Raw genomic sequence first — 17,268 nt, 5'->3', positions numbered from 1 at the left:
ATCCATCCTGTCTTCTCAATACCGTAACTTTTCCTCGGGACTTCGGCGTCACTTGCAGATGCCCAACTGGCGAACTCCTCCACCTTCTCGGAGGAACTACTACTTCCCTCCCTTGGCCCTGTGAATACCCCTTGATTCACTCTCCCCCCTGTTGGCTGTCTCTGAATGCGACCATCGTCTCTACACTGAACCATGGCCGATCCGCCTTCTTCATCATTATCACCTCCACCCTCCGCGCCTCCGCCCCGCAATACCCCAGCCACCAGCTCGATCCGCCGCCGGGGCCTCTCCGCGCGCGCCGCAACTTTTATAGAAGGCTCCTCGACCGAGTGGGCGCAGCGCCGCAATTCAACCCTGTCTGACTCGATATCTGAGGCGCGCAATTCTATTCGGTCGTCTACGGATGACTTGTTTCTCCCACGAGTCACTAGGGATCAAGATGACCCCATTGCCTCGGAGGAGTCGCATTGGCACTCTGCACCGCTGGTGTTAGCCCTTTTACCTGCTATTGCGGGGATTTTCTTTCATAATGGGAGCTCCTTCGTCACGGACGTGACCTTGTTAGTGCTAGCTGCTATCTTTCTCAATTGGTCCGTTCGGTTACCATGGTACGTTTGACTTGAATCCTCGGTCATATACTGCAGAGAAGCTAACGGTATAAAGGGACTGGTATCGCTCAGCACAGGCAATTCAACGAGAAGGAGATACCTTCAATCCCGTCGCTGAAGAGCTGGCTGAGGTTGACGAGAATGAAGAAGCCATAGACTCGCAAGCTGACAGCCAAAAACGTGAAAAGCACTTGCGAGCCGCAGCAGAAGCAAAAGCTATTAAAGAACTCCAGATCCACGAGCTAATCGCCCTCGGCTCATGCTTCGTCTTCCCAGTTATTGGCACCTGGCTCCTACACGCTATTAGATCTAGCCTCTCTCGACCCTCGGAAGGTCTAGTCTCAAACTACAACCTCACCATATTCCTGCTCGCATCCGAGATTCGCCCATTCGCCCACCTCCTCAAGCTCGGCCAAGCACGAACCCTTCATCTCCAACGCGTCGTCGCATCAAACCACGACGATGAAATCAACACTGAGAAAGTCCAAGATCTCACCAAGCGTCTCGAAGAACTAGAAGCGCACGTCGCCGAAGCTGCTGCTGCCCGTTTCGCCTCTTCATCCTCCCCAGATCCAAAAGACTCTCCAGACCTCATCACGCAGGCAGTAGTAGAATCCCGCCGAACTCTAGGCCCCGACATTGAAGCTCTCAATCGTGCCGTGCGCCGCTATGAGAAACGTACAGCCCTCACAGCCCTCCAAACGGATACCCGCTTCCAACAACTCGAAGCGCAAACGCACGACGCAATTGGCCTCGCCGCAGCCGCGCAACGCGCTAGTCAGAATCGTCGCCAGAGTTACGCTTTTATTCTCATCGACTGGGCCTGCGCTTGTATCGTTGTCCCCACCCAGATCGCCCTTTCTATTCTCAATCTCCCCGGCCGCATTGCCTGTCGCTGTCTGCTAGCCGCGCAGCGGATGCTCGGTCTTACAAGCCCTAGTCCCAAACCACGGTCAAAAAGTGGCAAAGGCAAGTCTAGAGCGGTGACTGGGTCAAAGTATACGTCGCAGGCTACGCAGGCTAAATCACCGGCCGTTTCCCCTGGGAGGAATGTACAGCAGCAGTCTTTTGAATCTGTATGGGGTGCTGTGCGGTAGGTGGTAATCTTCGAGTTTGGAGGGTATAGAAGTCTCTTTTGGTGATATAACCATTCGGTTTTGCGTCGTATTCTTCTCTCATTCTCTTTCCTTTGGGCTATTTTCGTGTTTCTTGGTATTCATTATTGGTGCTTCATTCTCATTGGGCCATGGCCCTGGTCAAGAGGGAACGTTATGGGTGTGTGGATGGGATTTGTACCCTATAGGATAGGGTATGGCATACCGGAATTGTACATAATATCTGAACATTCAACCTATATTCTCATGAAAGACATTGCAAAAACATCAAGTCTATAATCCCCACCTTGAGACTCGCACCGGACATTACCAAAGAACCAACAATCCATTACCAAATCCCCGAGGCCACCCCAAAACAAGCATACAATCAATATACAGTCGAATAAAACAAGAACATCCATTCAAGTAAACGATTATCGACCCCCAGAGGGACCCCGCTCGTCAACACCAATCATCTTCAAAAATGGCTCAATAATACTCTCCTTCCGCTCATCAGACGCTCGACGCTCCTTATCCTTCACCGGGACAGGAACAGCGGCTGAAATCAAGACACGGGCGAAGATATTCGCCAACGCCAACTCGACGGCCTGTCGCCGTGCTGCAGCGTTGGTCGAATTACTCGACACGACCTCGGGATCTGGTAGTTTTGGTTTGCGGCGGAAACTTCCTCCGGATATAAAAGCTGCCGCCGAGGCTGGAGTGGGCGGTGTTGGGAATGTAAAGGTAGATTCTGAAGATGTGCTTGGTTCTTCGTTGTTTATGGAATTGGTAGAGTTGTCATTTCGCCCGTTTTCTTTGTTGGAAGTTGATATGGTAGATGGGACGGGGGCTACTTCGTTTGCGATACGGGCGAGCATGAAGGTGACGAATGTGAAGGAGACGCTGTGTGCTGGCGAGTAGGCGAGACTCTCCAGGACCCAGGCTTGGGTTTCTTCCCATGATAGAGATGGTGCTTTGGATTTCTCGCGGGTGATCATGTGTTGCTCCATTTGCTGCCAGACATCGGCAGTGACGATGCCGTCGCTGAGTGAGTTGAGGAATGTCAGGAGGGTTTCGGACAGGATCTCCAGTCTGTGCAAAGAAGGGGTTTCCGGTGCGAAGATGCTCGACAGAGAACCGTTAGTGTCGAGAGAGTCGCGAACTGAAGCAAGAAGGGGAGCACGCTCGTGTGGGTCCGTAAGAGTCCATGTATCCGGCTGGAATGGCCATGCAGAACCGCCAGGCTGTTTAGTCCATGGTGCTTGTTCCTTTTCAGACTCGCCTTTTGTCATACTCCATTCCGCCACGGCGCGTTCTGCCAGCTCGGAGATAGATTCAGTCAACCGGAAGAGTTCACGAGGTGCTGACAGCCGTACTTCATTCGCACCCCTTTCCCGGGATGATACAGTTTCATCGTTGAAGAAGCGGGCACCCTCCTCGGGCATACGTGTTAATTCATCGACGCTGCAACCGAAACAAGTTGGCAGCCATTTTCCGCAGGCAGAGATGAAATGATCACGGCCGCTGTCCACATGGAGGACCAAAATCTCCTCAAGCTTGGCTTTCTTCAAGTTGAGTAGCCGCACATGCTCAATGCTCCGAAGATGCGCCGTGACGTCGATATTAGCCACTTCTCCCGGATGCAAAGTATGAGTGCTCTCGGATTTAGATGACTCCCCTGAGGCTGGCTCGTGGTCAGAAGAGTGATGAACCTGAATATCCACCCACGGCGGTATATCGTGCGTATTATCGCCCAGAGTAGACCTCTCGGCGAACGAGAAAGTCGCAGGGGCACCGCTTGTGTTGGCAACGGTCAAGCTCCGATGAACCGGGACATCGTACTTGATCTCACCAAAATCGATGGTATTGGGATCACGTTGGGATCGATCTTCATCGACATGGGTATCCACAACGACTGTGAGACCTGGTCGTGCCTCATTCTCGGCCTTGTCCAACTCACGAACAACCTCTTGGTGTACCTTTGCTTTCAAGCTGGGATTGACAGCATCAAATGCCAAAGTGAAGATAGCGTCCAATGGCTTATGATCCGACGAAAGGATACCCTGGTGCGAGACATAATGATGCTGGTGAATTGATTCTGGCGGCTCATCTTCGGATGCAGCGGGAGAATCGTCATCTCCATCAGCGTCCGAGTCGTAATCACCACCCTCAACGGAGCCATCTTGACCATCAACCTCGGGATCATAGTCAAATAGCACATTATCATCAGCAACTGCTTTGTCCAATCCACGAGCTTGCATCTCCTTGTCTCGTTTCCGTGCCTCCTCGGCCTCCCGGTCGAGCTGTTCATGTTTGAGCTTGTCTCGTCGCGTACGGTAGAGAATCCGATCACACCAGCTAGGACCACGCTGTTTCTCGCTAGTATCAAACAACGCCACACTTCCAACATCGTACTTGTACGTTGGCAAAAAGGAGATCTGGCCCTCTCGCCAACCCTTGTGGAAAGCAGTGCCTTTCTTCTGTTGGATTCGCAGTTGGTCGTGAGTAATCAAAGATGAAATGGTAGTCTGCAGAGATGCCGGATCATTATGAGGATCGATCTCCTCATCCGTTACCGGTTCTGGCAGCCCTCCTCCTGGGGGCAGTGATGGCGGTCCGTTGTCAGATGAGGAGTTGGAGGTGTGAGAGTTTCGACGGCTGCCAGACTTGGAGTGCTTCCCCTGTAGTGCGGCGTCATACGAGTTCTCCGTGTGCCGAGCGAGAACTTGTCGCACATCATCACCGGGGATATCGTCGAGACGATAGTTGAGATCACCGAACCAGAAAGTAAAATCCTCCTCGCCAATGCTATCACCTTGGCCTTCCTGGGATTTATCTTCAGATTCCACAGGCTCGAACTTGGCCCGCTGGGTGATTTGCATTGCGTCCCAATTGCGCCGTTCTAGACTCCCTTTATCTGACCCTGCAGCGAGATGGCAATTTACAAAGACCAGACGTGTGGTCTCCCCAAGGACCATGCGAGTCGCAACGGCGCCTTTGTTGCCCATGTACCCCATCAACCCGGTACCCACGTACGTGCTACTGATTGAAGAGATGCTGTCGCGGATCGCGGGTGACGCATAGATGGTAAGGAAGAGGCCCAAAAGCTGGACCTCGGAAACGAGTTGGTATCCTGGGGGAAGAGCTTGGTGAACGGCCTCTTTCCACCTGCTTGCCGGTCCGGGATCCGTATATGGTCGAAGAGCTTCAGCTGGAGAGGAAACGTCAACGATCTCTTGTAGGCCCAAAACATAGAGATCGACTTCTTCCGGGCTGCACTGAAAAGGCGCGGTGCCGCTGCCGTCCTTCTTCGGATCACCGTCCCCACTCGGAGAAGAAGATCCATTCGTAGTGACATTCCGGCGGAACTGCGAGCCCTTCAGGCCAGAGAACTCCTCGGACACGCCTTGTCCCTGCACGAACCACTTTCCAATGTCTTTCTCGGTACCGTTGATAGCGGCCACATTCCATGTACCTATTTTCACTCGGATGGATTGCCGGCGGGTATAATCTGCCTTTCTTGCTTTCACCGCAAGCGACAAGGACTGTAAATCAAGCCCCGGGTTGTCGATGTCCTCGACGTCTTCGGCCGCATGTTCTCGTGGATCGGACCCGGGAGGGGGCGCCGGCTGCTGCTCGCGGGCCGACATGACTGATGATGTGAGGTGCGTTCGCGTGTCAGTCAATAGATCGGGTCCGTCGCATAATTCTCGCAGGCTATGAAAATGAATGCGACAATGTTATACACTGAAGTTATATAGAGAAGCGATAGTGTGTAGATCGCCTGCGGTTCTCAATTCCGGGAAGATGAAAAGCAATATTCTGATGGCCCGTAGCAATCATACGTCTGTAGATGCCGAGGAAAGTGGGATAATCGGAAGGGAAAGGTGTATTGTCGGAGGTGTTCGTGTTCGAGGGGTCATCTCGTGGCGGAGCTTAGTGCGGCAGGGTCCGGAGCGCAAGTAGCGCCATGAAGTACGTCCTTGCGCAAGGTATATGCGAAGGCTTAGAGAAAGGCAAATTGAAGCCAAACTAGATCAGATGGATCAAGAACAATTGCAATCGAGGTAGCGACCGTCGTCGAAGGTTGGAGGGAGAGAACAGGAGGGGAGGTGGAGTTGAGCTCGGATCGACTTTGGCTCTGGACCCGATGACGATATGCCCGCAATCGGCCCAGCCCTCACTTCTTCACCACTTTTCCCTTTCAAAAGAAAATACTCCCACCAGCTCTCAACTTTCCACTCCCTCTCCACCTCACCTCATACCCACTATGAACTCCCGAAAACCTCGCCGAAACAATAACAATAACCATCCCGGCAATAATAACTACCCCACCCACAACCAGTTCACCGATTATGAATCCGACGCCGCCTACTTCTCCGACATGCAACAACAACAACAACAACAGCCAGCTCCTCCCTCGCGCACCAACGAGGAGATAAACCTCTCCGTCCTGCGTCGCCACAACCCAGACATTACCTCCATCCTCTCACTCGCTCAATACGCCGTCGTGTACATCTTCAGCCCCACGACGCGACAATGGGAAAAGAACGGCGTGGAAGGCACGCTGTTCGTCTGCCAGCTCACCCAGGGTAATCTCGGTGAGGAGAGATACACTGCGTTCGTGTTGAATCGACGTGGACTCAACAATTTCGACCTGCAACTGACGGACGGCGACAACGTGGAGTTGACGGAGGAATATGTGATTCTCAAGGCAGACGAGAGCGACACCAACGCTACAAATGGCGTCGCAGACCCCTCAAACCCACAGGCTGGTCCGTCAAATGGTACCGGCGCGCCGGGACTACGCATCTACGGTATTTGGATCTACTCGGAGCCGCCGCCGAGCTCAACTGCCGAGGCCCGGACGATCAATGCAGAGAAGATTCGCGAGTGTGCTGCCCACGCAGGACAGAGCTTGAAGATGGCGCGGGAGCGTCTGGAGGCTATTCGCCAGCGTGGACTACATGCCGCTGCAGCTGCAGCCGAGGCGCAGGTGGCTCCTTTACAAGAGGTCCAGGCGAGCGTGCCCATGGGTCGTCAAATATCCTTGAAGGATCTTTTCGGGCAGCAACGTGCCCAAGATGATGGGTGGAGTGTGCGTGCCCATCATATGGTTCCAGTGGAGGAGCAGCAGCAGCATCAGGAACAAGCTTGGCAGGAGCTATATCAGCAACCCCCGCCGCCGCAGCATTACCAGCATCCTCCGCAACAGCAGTACCAGCAGCCTCCGCCCCAACAGTACCCACCGCAACACTATCAACAACCGCACGGGTATTCAATGGGACCTCAACCGCCTCAGCAGCCACCAGCTCCGCCACAGCCACAATCAGATGTCCTCGGCGATCTCTTCCGCCGAGCCGGATTCGCATACCAAGGCAACGGGCAAGGACAGTAGGGGAAGCTGTTTGGTATTTGGCATTGATTCACGATTTTGATTTCGATTCCGGCCTCGGGCCATGCAGCACATACTCATCACGACATGGCGCATGACTTGGTCTTTGGTTCTCCACGGCATCATCTTTTTTTTGCCTTGAAATTTGTGTGGAGAGGGAGATATCACTTGAGATACCCGTTAAATGACCTGAAATTCCCGTTCTGCAGCTCTAGTATATTCTTAGCCCTACTCTATTTCTACCAATCCATCGGCAACAGAGTTGCTCAAAGCAAGCAAATCCCTTCCAAAATCCCAACCCCAATCTAAACCACATCCCCTCAAGCACTCCCAATCTCCCGAATCATCCTCGCAACCTTCCGAGCCATAACATCACCATGCTCTGCCCAACAGTTAGTAAACCCGATTCAACGAAACCCAAATCTCCAAAGAATAATACTTACTCAAACAAAAAGCATGCGGCAACCCCTCCTCACAAACAAACATCCTCGGTCCCAATCCCTCCCCCTCACTATCAGCATTCTTACACCCCCTAACAGCAACAATCTCATCCCTCGTCTTCTCAGCAACCCAATGATCATTCCGACCAAAGTAGAAAAACAGCCTTGTAAGCGGTTCACGCGCATGCGTCACACCCCAGATATCATCTGTCCATTTGTCGGATGTAATTGTTCGCATTTCATCCGCGGCCATGTGTCTATTTCCAGTCTCTTAGTAAGATACCACATCGAATAAGCAACGAGGGAAGCGGGGGATATCTTACAGAGCTTGTCGCACGCCACCTGCACTTTTCAAGAAGGAGGTCGTAGTGTCCAAGGCGTGGGCTGGTGGATTATGCATTACTAGTTTAACCAAGGCCTTTAAGGCTGGTGTTGGTAGGAGTGTGGTTAATATGCGAGCGAAGAAGCTGACTACCAGCGCTAGATGTGGTATAAACGATAAAAGAGTCTGGCAGGGCAATTAATATCATCACTATCAATCACTAACAAGGAGAAGAACACACGAACCGTCAATTTCTGTCCCGAGGGCGAATGCGCGATATCCTTCACCGTTGGAAAAAGCATCACACCGCCGATAATGTCGAAGTCGACTGTATATCCATTATCTGCTTGTACGGGGTTGACTTCGCGGTGTCGTCGTAGGACTTCCATCGCGATGTATGCGCCCACGGAATGGCCGATAAGGATGACTTTCCGTCTAGCTGAAGATTCGGATGGATCATTGGCAGAAGAAGCATTCTGACTCATGAGCGTGTTGAGTTTATCATGGACGAAAACAATCTGATCTTCCAAATCGTATAACGTGGACCTCCTATCTGGATAGGCATCCCCGGTCGTCATAGTCGGTGAGGCATTCTGAGATTGAACCTCGAATCCACCGAGACTGCATCCGTAAATCTGAATAGACGAGTCTGTCTTCTTCAAGACATGCTGTGTACTTGACCGATCTCCCGAATTGGCCAGATACTCTCCTAACAAAGACAAGAACGGGTGGTAGTAACCAATTAGTCCCGGGTTCCCGGAAATGAAGAAAACCGTCGTCGTAGCATCTTTCGGGCGCCCGGTATACGTGCAGAACGTATTTGGTGTTATTTGGGGCTCCATATTTGAAAGATTGTGTCGGAGGACTCGTATAGATGTGAATTTCCACAGGCTCCTGTAGTTGATTATACGGTGCATGTGAAGGCGAACCATTGAGGATCCGGCGTGTATTGTGGCTGAATCACATGATCAGTTGCGAACCTGCAATTGATATTGAACATTTTGCAGAACTTTCAAATGAATATAAGAAGCAGGGCAAAAGTAAATTCACAGTTGAAATTAAGATTTACTTTGATCTTCTGCTATCTAAGAGGTCAAGGCAGATTTCTGCCGGTAAGTAGTCCTATTGGACTGCCCGTTGAGAGTTCAAGACCCCCAAGATGGCAGAGCAACAAGAACCAAGGAATTCCAAGACTGTGCCGTACCTGAGCCAAGATCCAAAGAAAACTAGCTCGCTGCAAGCTGCAGGGCAATCTAAGCTTCAGAATAAGCTTACAAGCCACAAGCCACTACCCAAACCCCATTGACCACTCCGCTCTTACCAACCTACAAGTGATCCTACCACAAATAGAGATACCTAAACATCCTACGAGAAGACATCAGGCACCATGAAGAATGCACATGAATTGCATTAATCCCCAATTCCAGCCCCCAACCAGAGGACACACCCATTTCCATCCATCGCAACCTATTCTTCCCAGCCTAACCCAGGCCCCAAATTCTAACCCCACGAAACAGCACAAGGGCCGGTGAAAAATAAAATCCAGAAGAAAAAGAAAAGAAGTAACAAGAAAACAAATTGGTACCGCAGCCTCGGCCGGATCCAATGCATCCATTTGCCCAGAAGACGCCGGCAGAGCGAAACACAATGTACACCACTCGATCATCCCATGAACGCACCGTTCAGAAAAAGAAGTACAACACCATAGGTATGAGAGCCATCACGCAACACCGCTGGAGATAAAAATGTGAAGGCGTGAGGAGATAGAGAGGGAGGGAGGGAGATCGAAAGGATAGGAGAGGCGGAGGTGCATATTGAGAGAAAATAGCATCGCCAAAAAGCAGCAGGGCACGGCAAAAAGGAGTAGAAGGCTCAAGAAAGGACACTGGGACGTGAATATCCCGCGCTGTATCTGGTATCTAGCTCGTAAAAACAAATGCAGGTGGGGTAGATAGAGGCGTGGGGCCGGAGGGAGGGAAACAAGACAGATCAGGACTGCTAAGACCCTAGTGATCATATCATTGCATCGCATCGCATCGCCTGACTGCACAGATAAGGTGAGAGAGAGGAGCGATCAGCCACTCTCTTCAGCCTGACTGTCGTCTCGGTTCTCCTTCTCGTTGCTTTCGCTCGAGACAGTTTCCCCGCAGGTGGCATTGTCTGAGACCGAAGATTTCACCGGACCAATGTTGATGGCAATTCGCTTAGGCGGTGCACTGCTGGTGACAGTGCCTAGCACGCCTTGGGTACCACCCTTTTCAACAGAGCCTATTGATCCAATAGAAAGTGTCTTCTTTCGGTTTAGGAAACCAGCACCGGAATTGCTGCTCGTCGAGCTTCTGCGCTTGGGCCCTGCAGCAAGCTTAACCAATTCGTCTTCGTCCTCTTCCTCGCGTCGGCGCTTCTCAGAAAGCCGCTCGGGAACGGGTGGTGTCTGAGCCGTGGGTGATGAAGGCTCAGAGGTTGTCGGTTCCGGAGAAGGCTCAACCTGGATATCTCCGACAGTCAATGGCTGAGCTTCTGCAGACTGATCTGCAAGCTCTTCTGGTTTGGTATCCATGGCATCGTCATCGTCATCATCAGGATAATCAACCAGCGGCTTGACCACTGGAGAAGCGGATCCATTAGCCACCCCAACGGCCAGGGTAGTACGATTCTCCTGCGTCCACTATGATCAACATCAGCAAACCTGCCAGGTTTGAAAATTGCGAAACAACTTACCTCGTCCTCGTCATCGGACGTGTTGAAGTATTCCTCTTCAGCAGCGTCCAACTCCTTCACACCCTGCCAACGCTGGCCGTTCAAGGGCAATCGTCGTGGCGTACCGTCATCCTGGCTGAACAACGTCGAGTCGGCCTCCGCGCCGTAGCCCTGCATCTGGTCGTAGCGCAGGATCAGGTTTTGGAAAGTGTCGACGTAGGTGATATTTTCGAGTTTCTCACGGTACTTCTCCACCACATGAAGAATGAACGGTTTGATATTTTCCCGCTTGATAAACTCGAAAAGTTCGAGACAGGCAGAGTTGAGGAGGTTGTCGCGAGGCATGGTCTCGTAAACTATGTCCAGGATGAGGCCGAAGGTATTGTTATGCGTCATTAAGGCTTGGTAGAAGGTATCTTGAAGGCTGATCAATGTGCGGAAGAACTTGAGGGCAACTAAACGGAGAATGACGGTTAGCGATTGTTGAATCTCAGAAGATCAAACAGCGATAATACTCACCCAGCTTCAAATGTTTTTGAGGGGCTGTGAGAAGCTGGGCCACTCGAGGAGCAAGCGATTCGCTATGAATCGCATTGCGTGTGCGGAAGAGGTGCTGACGGACGAAAAATGTGAGGATATCGACAAGATGCGAATAGAGCGTGACTTCTTGGAACGTCAAGTCATTAACTGGCAGGATGTTAGATACTCAATTCTCCATGTCTGGATCGAAGTTGACAACTCACGGGAAGCGCGGTTAGCAATCTGCTTGAGCGGTTGGAACAGCCGCTTAGAAGATTCGTCGAAATGTTGCTGGACAAAAGCGTCGGAGAGAAGGTTGGATGAACGGACTTTGAAATAATCGGGGCCAGCCCGAGCAATCGGTTCCTGCAGGGGTATCTGAGGGTCGAGCAGAATCTTGATTGCATCAGCAAGTTGGTTTTTGACACCCAAATCGGTCTCTGCGTGGAGAAGATCGATCAATGTGTCGGTGAGGGGTGTCTTCTTCTCATTGACAGCCTTGAGCATGTATCCACGCATCATTACTGGATCATGATCGAGCAATGCCACCAAGATATCAATACCCGTCGTTCGCATCGCGGGGTTCGGGTGTTTCACAGCAAAGGCAATCACTGCGAACAGGCCATGGCTGATAAAATTGGCAAATAGCTGGGCCCGCGACGGGGCCTGCAGATTCTTTGCGATCGCAGCGCATTGGTGTAGGAATTGGACTGCATCGTCCTTACGCTTGATGTCGGTGTATCTCGGATCGAAGACAGAAAATAGCTCTCGGAGGAAGGGGGCGTTTGATTGAATGTGGTTAACGATTTCCATCTGGTTAAAGAAGATTAGGGAGTTAAGCACGGAGAAGGTCGGATCGTCGAGAATTCGTGCCAGGACCACATCTTTGAGGTACTGTAATCGCCAGGTACTCCGGATCTTTCTACGAATCAGAGGATCCTTGATCGGCACGACTTCTTTGTAACGGGATTGATCTGAGAGGTATTGCCGGTGGTTCGCCTTGTGTGTTGGGAATTCGGGGTCATCTGTTCAAAAAGAAAAGTCCAGCTTTAGCGAAAGGTCTTCAATCGGATCTTTTTAAGATCCGTGGAAGAAGAGGTGTGCTTTACATTCCAGAGCCCCGACCACACCCAGGATAATCTGATCGGCAACCACGGTCTCGATGATGGTGTTATCGTTCAGCAAGATTAGGGATTTCATGATGTTGCAGAGGCGATGCAGATCCACCAAGCTCTCCAGGTCTTCAGCCATCGTCACCAGAGGCACCAGTTTGCCAATGTACTCATCGCGGATAATGAATTTCGAGAGCGCATCGCGGCCGGCTTGCGTCATGCTGGCGGCTCGGACAATCTGTTCGATATCGGAGAGGTTGCCGAGCTCCGGGGCGGGTAGAACGATGGATTGGTAGCTTTCGAGGTCATCGGAGAGTGCATCGTCTGCGGCAGCTAAGCTGAGTAAATGTTGCTGTACGGAATTGACGAATTCCCTAAATCGGTGGTAAAGAATCGCGTTGCGGTCAGCCTTGAGCTCTCACGGTGCGGAGTGTTCCGACGTGTCTCTCTCGTTCTCACCAGATCACTGCGCAACCCTCGGCCTCTTGAAAACTCAGCGCCATGTCCGTGCCGCTTTGTTCAGTCCAGACGATTAACGTCTCTGATCGCGTGATACAGTTAGCCCAAATCATTTCCTCTTTATCGGTGATACAACCCGGCGGGTACGGTGGGACAGAAACCTTGCTGTTTTTGATAGCCATCGTCCTTGGTGATTTTGGTCTCGAGGAGGACGCGATTCGGTTCATCTTCGGATTCGACGTATATTCGCGGTACATCCTGTTTGAGCGAAAGAAAAGCACATGAGTGTGGTTAGCCAGGTTGCCGAAGTGTCGGGGGGATGTCGGGTTGGTGGATTCGCGGGTTTGCGGCTGCTTCGACTCATGCGCGCCCGGGTGGAAACGAGTCGCGCGAGCCAACGGCGGGCGCAACCAGCGATGAATGCGCCCATCGCGAAGAAGATGAGATGGAGGACAATTTCCGACTTACCCCAGAGATGTGACCGGTGCAGAAGCCAGTGCCACGATCAAACCAGTCATTTTCCCTCAGCTCGTAGACTTTGACCCGTTTGCGACCGTCGGGCGGCTGTAGCTCCAGCGCCATGATCGGGCAGGGAAAGGGGGACTGCACGTCACTCCGGGCGTCTCCAGAATGAGTATGCGCCGGGGAGGGATGGTGTTGAATGAGATAGAAGATAAACTGAGTCGGTAAGTTGGTGGTGGTGATGGGGGTGGGTGGAAGGTGAGGTGGTTGTGAAGGGGAAGGGTGGAGATGATGAAAGAGTCTGCGGAGGGGATGACGATCGAAGGGAAAAAGGCAGAGAGGGAATGGGATGATCTGGAAGGGAGGGCCCACCTTACGGGGGCCTCGGCCAGGGCAGTTCGGGATGTTTATTACGGGCAGGTTCTCCGAGACTTCGAGAATAGTAAGGTCAGTCAGCACTAAAAGGGTGATTTCCAGAATTAACATGTTCTTCTGATCCTTCCTAGTCGGTGAATTTGAAGAAGAGCTTGTTCGGGACAAGGGGGTGAGGATGATGCCCGACAAAAATGGCAGCAACAACACGCGACCGGGGATAACAGTGGAATGGCAAGATATCTACCACCTTATAATAATGCCACTTATAGGTATAGAATTGGTATATTGTATATATTGTCAGAGTAGAGAATCTCCCATTTTAGAGAATATAACAAAGCTGAGCAATGCTTAAGGCTTCCAGAATCTCTGCAGGGGCCACCACGTTGTTGTTATTGGCGCATGACAATGGAAGGGGCTTCAATGAGAGATAGAAATGAGGACTTCATTATTCACACATTGTTCCATGAGATATATCTATTCTTAAATCTTTAAGTATATGGATGCGAGCTATCACTTCTGGAGAACCTTCTTTTCTACGATCGACCGGGTAGACTGCGAGGGACTGCATACAAAGTTGTGTATAGTTTACATTATGGTGGACGGAGAAGCTATCACTATATCCCTATAAACTTGGGTATATCCGATAGCCTTAGTCAAACAAAGTAAGACACTCGGATGATATAATGTGTAAACATCTCCAATAACTTACCAGTGCCAATCACTCTTTAGGAGCAATGATGAAACTGTCAGGCAGTCTATACTATAGCTTCTAGAAATCGAAGTATCGGAGAAGCCGGGGTGCGGGCAATTAACCTTCGGCAGGGCTTCCATTCCTCTTCTGCGTCTTCCAACGTACCACCACAGACCACGTCGTAGTGGGGTCTTACCCCAAACCCCAAAACTACGAGTCAGCAGAAGAACTCGCCTTCCAATTTCTCTACCGAGGTCCTCTTAACTCTTACTTACATTACCAACTATATACTAAGTTCCGCCTTGCCCAGCAAACCTTTCCCGCCCAGCACGGACCCTAATAGCATCTCCACTCGGACTGTAATTTGATTGGCTCCCACCACTTCTCAGCCGGCGTGGCAGGTTCTTATCGACGATTACCCAATCGGGAAAGGTTCCAGACCGGCGCCAATGTTCGCTCGTTTTTTTTTACGAGTTTTGCGCGCCTCTCTCGCTTCTTCTTTTCTCTCTATCCCACCACCCTCTGTTCGGTGTCTTGCCTAAAAACGAGCGACTTCTGGGAGTTTTGCGCTCGTTGTTGGCTATAAAGCTCCCCTTTTGGTGTTTTCTTACTTATTTCTACTCTGACCGCAACCGGTGATCGGCGTCTTGAGAGCTCTTAGGCCCTCCTGCAAGTCCCCCGCTTTTCGTCTGCTTCGTATTCCGCCTTCTTTGACCATGTCCGACTCTAAGGATCAGGTCACCGTTCAGACGGCCGACTCGATCGATCGTGTGTCGTCGTCGCAGCCGAAGGATGCCTCGGTCGCGGGTGTGAACTCCGCCGAGGAGACGCCCGTTGTGTCGGCTGACAAGGTTGACGAGGAGAAGAAGGGATTCTTAGCGTATTTCCAGACCAAGGAGTTCTATATTACCTTGTTCCTTGGGTGAGTCCAGCTACCAGCAGCATGCGTGACCCAAAATGAATCGACTCATACTAATTGCTCTTGGTCAGACAACTGCTCGCCATCGCCAACACCTCGACTAGCACCTTCACCACGCTTCTGGGTGAGGAGGGCTGGGCCATCCCCACGTTCCAGACACTGCTCAACTACATCGTGCTGACTTGCATTTTTACTCCTTACACGATATACCGTTACGGATTCAAGGGCTGGCTCCGTGTGATCTACACTGACGGCTGGAAATATATCATCCTCGCATTCTGCGATGTTGAGGGCAACTACTTTGTCGTGCTGGCCTATCAGTACACTACCATGCTCAGCGCTCAGCTGATCAACTTCTGGGCTATCGTGGTCGTCGTCATCATCTCGTTCTTGTTCCTCAAGGTCCGCTACCACATCACTCAGATTCTGGGTATCGTTATCTGTATCGGTGGTATGGGTGTGCTCATTGCCTCGGACCACATTACCGGTACCAATGGCGGGGATGTCTCTAGTGGCCACCAGTTGAAGGGTGACCTGTTCGCCCTGCTGGGTGCCTCGTTCTATGGTCTGACCAACACTGCGGAGGAGTACTTCGTTAGCAAGAAGCCCGTGTACGAGGTCCTGGGTCAACTCTCGCTCTACGGATGTATCATCGACGGCGTGCAGAGTGCCATCTTCGAGCGCCACAACTACCACTCTTCCGTCTGGGACGGCAAGGTGGGCGGCTACCTGACCGGTTTCACTCTGTGCCTGTCGCTATTCTACTGTCTTGCCCCGTTGATGTTCCGCCTGTCGTCCGCAGCCTTCTTCAACATCTCCCTGCTCACCATGAACTTCTGGGGTGTCTGCATCGGCATCAAGGTCTTCCACTACCACATCCACTGGATGTACCCCATCGCCTTTGTCCTGATCATCATCGGCCAGCTGATTTACTACCTGGGCCGCAAGGCTCTGGCCGAGGCTCGAAAGCCCTGGTTGGGCCGGAACCAGGAGAACGGCGTTGCCGGATTGTTCACCGCGAGGCAGCGCATCGAGCATGCCGCGCCAGCTGGACAAGACCCCCAGGAGCACGATCCCGAGCGCCCACCCACCCACAACACCAGCTCTGTCTGAGCGTGTCAATCAGACGATTGAAGCTAATTGTGGGAAGATTTTATTGTTCATACCTTGCTTTGGTTTCTGTCTGCGACGACTCGTAGATGGGAGTACATATCTCTGAGGTGGCCGGAATGGATCAACCCGGGTTTAGACCTTAAGCTTGACGGCGATACACTCGGCTAGTCCTTTAAACTCACATTGGACCTGTACGGGTAGCACGGCTGATTTGACCCGGAAGTTGATCGCTACAAAGGCGTGTGCGTGTTTAATGCTTAATTGTGTAATTGCTTAATTTCCTCGACGATTGATCTGATATACGAACAGTCATGAGAATGAATTGATCTATATGTGATTCTCTTACAAAATTCTATTCAAACTTGACTTTAGTAGAGGTACCTACCTCCACTATTTATTCATCTTTGGGTTCCATTAAACCTAGATATTCGAAATTTACTAACAGCTACCCTTTCTTCTTATCCTACTTGGGTTATGAACCGTAAGGTTCTGGTGGCACTTGGTCGGTCAGCTGGTGGAAAGATATATGTTTACCTAGGGTTCCATTCCACTACCAGGACGGGACATCAAGCGGGATTTATACCCGACTGCTTGTCCATCCTCCAGCGAACGACGACTTTAGGTAATACCTATGATATACGAACGGTTTACTATAGAATTAAAGAATTAACCTTAATCACCACTGAAAAAAACAACTAAATTATTTCATAGGCACGTACTATATGTTAGCACTACTCCCGCTTACGTATACGTCACCCGATCCTCGTCCTAGTTCTCTATCGTGGCTCGCCCCAAAGAGAAGCAATATAGAGGCCTAGGAAAGAAAGAGTAGGCAAGTAACTTTAGGTGGTTCTATTGAATACACGAGTACATTACGCTATAAACACCAGCTTATCCATTAGCCTCAATAGACCTTGAATATCCCACCCTACTACGTACCTTACCCCCACAGACTAGACATATAGGAAACCCTTAATTAACAACTTATATAAAGAAGAAAGTCCATATCCAGTCCATTCACATACAAACTGAAAACAAAGAACACCGAGAAATGAGACG

The 17,268-nt window shown here is 51.1% G+C and overlaps 6 protein-coding genes across 6 annotated transcripts; 3 read left to right on the top strand and 3 right to left on the bottom strand.

Moving 5' to 3' along the window:
* Positions 1–192: 192 nt before the first annotated feature.
* On the top strand, positions 193–1,705 carry N7496_004277 (uncharacterized protein; the record flags this gene model as incomplete). The annotated part of the gene is made up of 2 exons (XM_056697208.1): positions 193–608; positions 664–1,705. 2 exons carry the CDS (start codon positions 193–195, stop codon positions 1,703–1,705), a joined length of 1,458 nt encoding a protein of 485 aa, XP_056559420.1.
* A 431-nt stretch (positions 1,706–2,136) lies between these two features.
* On the bottom strand, positions 2,137–5,352 carry N7496_004276 (phosphatase family protein; the record flags this gene model as incomplete). The annotated part of the gene is made up of 1 exon (XM_056697207.1): positions 2,137–5,352. One exon carries the CDS (start codon positions 5,350–5,352, stop codon positions 2,137–2,139), a length of 3,216 nt encoding a protein of 1,071 aa, XP_056559419.1.
* Positions 5,353–5,972: 620 nt separating this feature from the next.
* On the top strand, positions 5,973–7,100 carry N7496_004275 (Dcp1 family protein; the record flags this gene model as incomplete). The annotated part of the gene is made up of 1 exon (XM_056697206.1): positions 5,973–7,100. One exon carries the CDS (start codon positions 5,973–5,975, stop codon positions 7,098–7,100), a length of 1,128 nt encoding a protein of 375 aa, XP_056559418.1.
* Positions 7,101–7,417: 317 nt separating this feature from the next.
* N7496_004274 (bifunctional triacylglycerol lipase/ester hydrolase) lies at positions 7,418–8,701 on the bottom strand (the record flags this gene model as incomplete). Its single annotated transcript, XM_056697205.1, has 4 exons — positions 7,418–7,479; positions 7,541–7,794; positions 7,861–8,045; positions 8,105–8,701. The coding sequence occupies 4 exons, from the start codon at positions 8,699–8,701 to the stop codon at positions 7,418–7,420; spliced, it is 1,098 nt and encodes a 365-aa protein (XP_056559417.1).
* A 1,232-nt stretch (positions 8,702–9,933) lies between these two features.
* Positions 9,934–13,231, bottom strand: N7496_004273 (SMEK family protein; the record flags this gene model as incomplete). Its single annotated transcript, XM_056697204.1, has 8 exons — positions 9,934–10,527; positions 10,581–11,014; positions 11,079–11,246; positions 11,303–12,103; positions 12,188–12,564; positions 12,650–12,731; positions 12,811–12,907; positions 13,118–13,231. 8 exons carry the CDS (start codon positions 13,229–13,231, stop codon positions 9,934–9,936), a joined length of 2,667 nt encoding a protein of 888 aa, XP_056559416.1.
* A 1,662-nt stretch (positions 13,232–14,893) lies between these two features.
* Positions 14,894–16,209, top strand: N7496_004272 (DUF914 domain membrane protein; the record flags this gene model as incomplete). The annotated part of the gene is made up of 2 exons (XM_056697203.1): positions 14,894–15,099; positions 15,168–16,209. 2 exons carry the CDS (start codon positions 14,894–14,896, stop codon positions 16,207–16,209), a joined length of 1,248 nt encoding a protein of 415 aa, XP_056559415.1.
* Positions 16,210–17,268: the final 1,059 nt, after the last annotated feature.

This window comes from Penicillium cataractarum (assembly GCF_028827025.1).
Source record: "Penicillium cataractarum strain IBT 29864 chromosome Unknown utg000002l, whole genome shotgun sequence".
Classification (NCBI taxonomy): domain Eukaryota; kingdom Fungi; phylum Ascomycota; class Eurotiomycetes; order Eurotiales; family Aspergillaceae; genus Penicillium; species Penicillium cataractarum.
The sequence above is the reverse complement of the archived record's forward strand: the minus strand, read 5'-3'. Positions and strand labels throughout refer to the sequence as shown.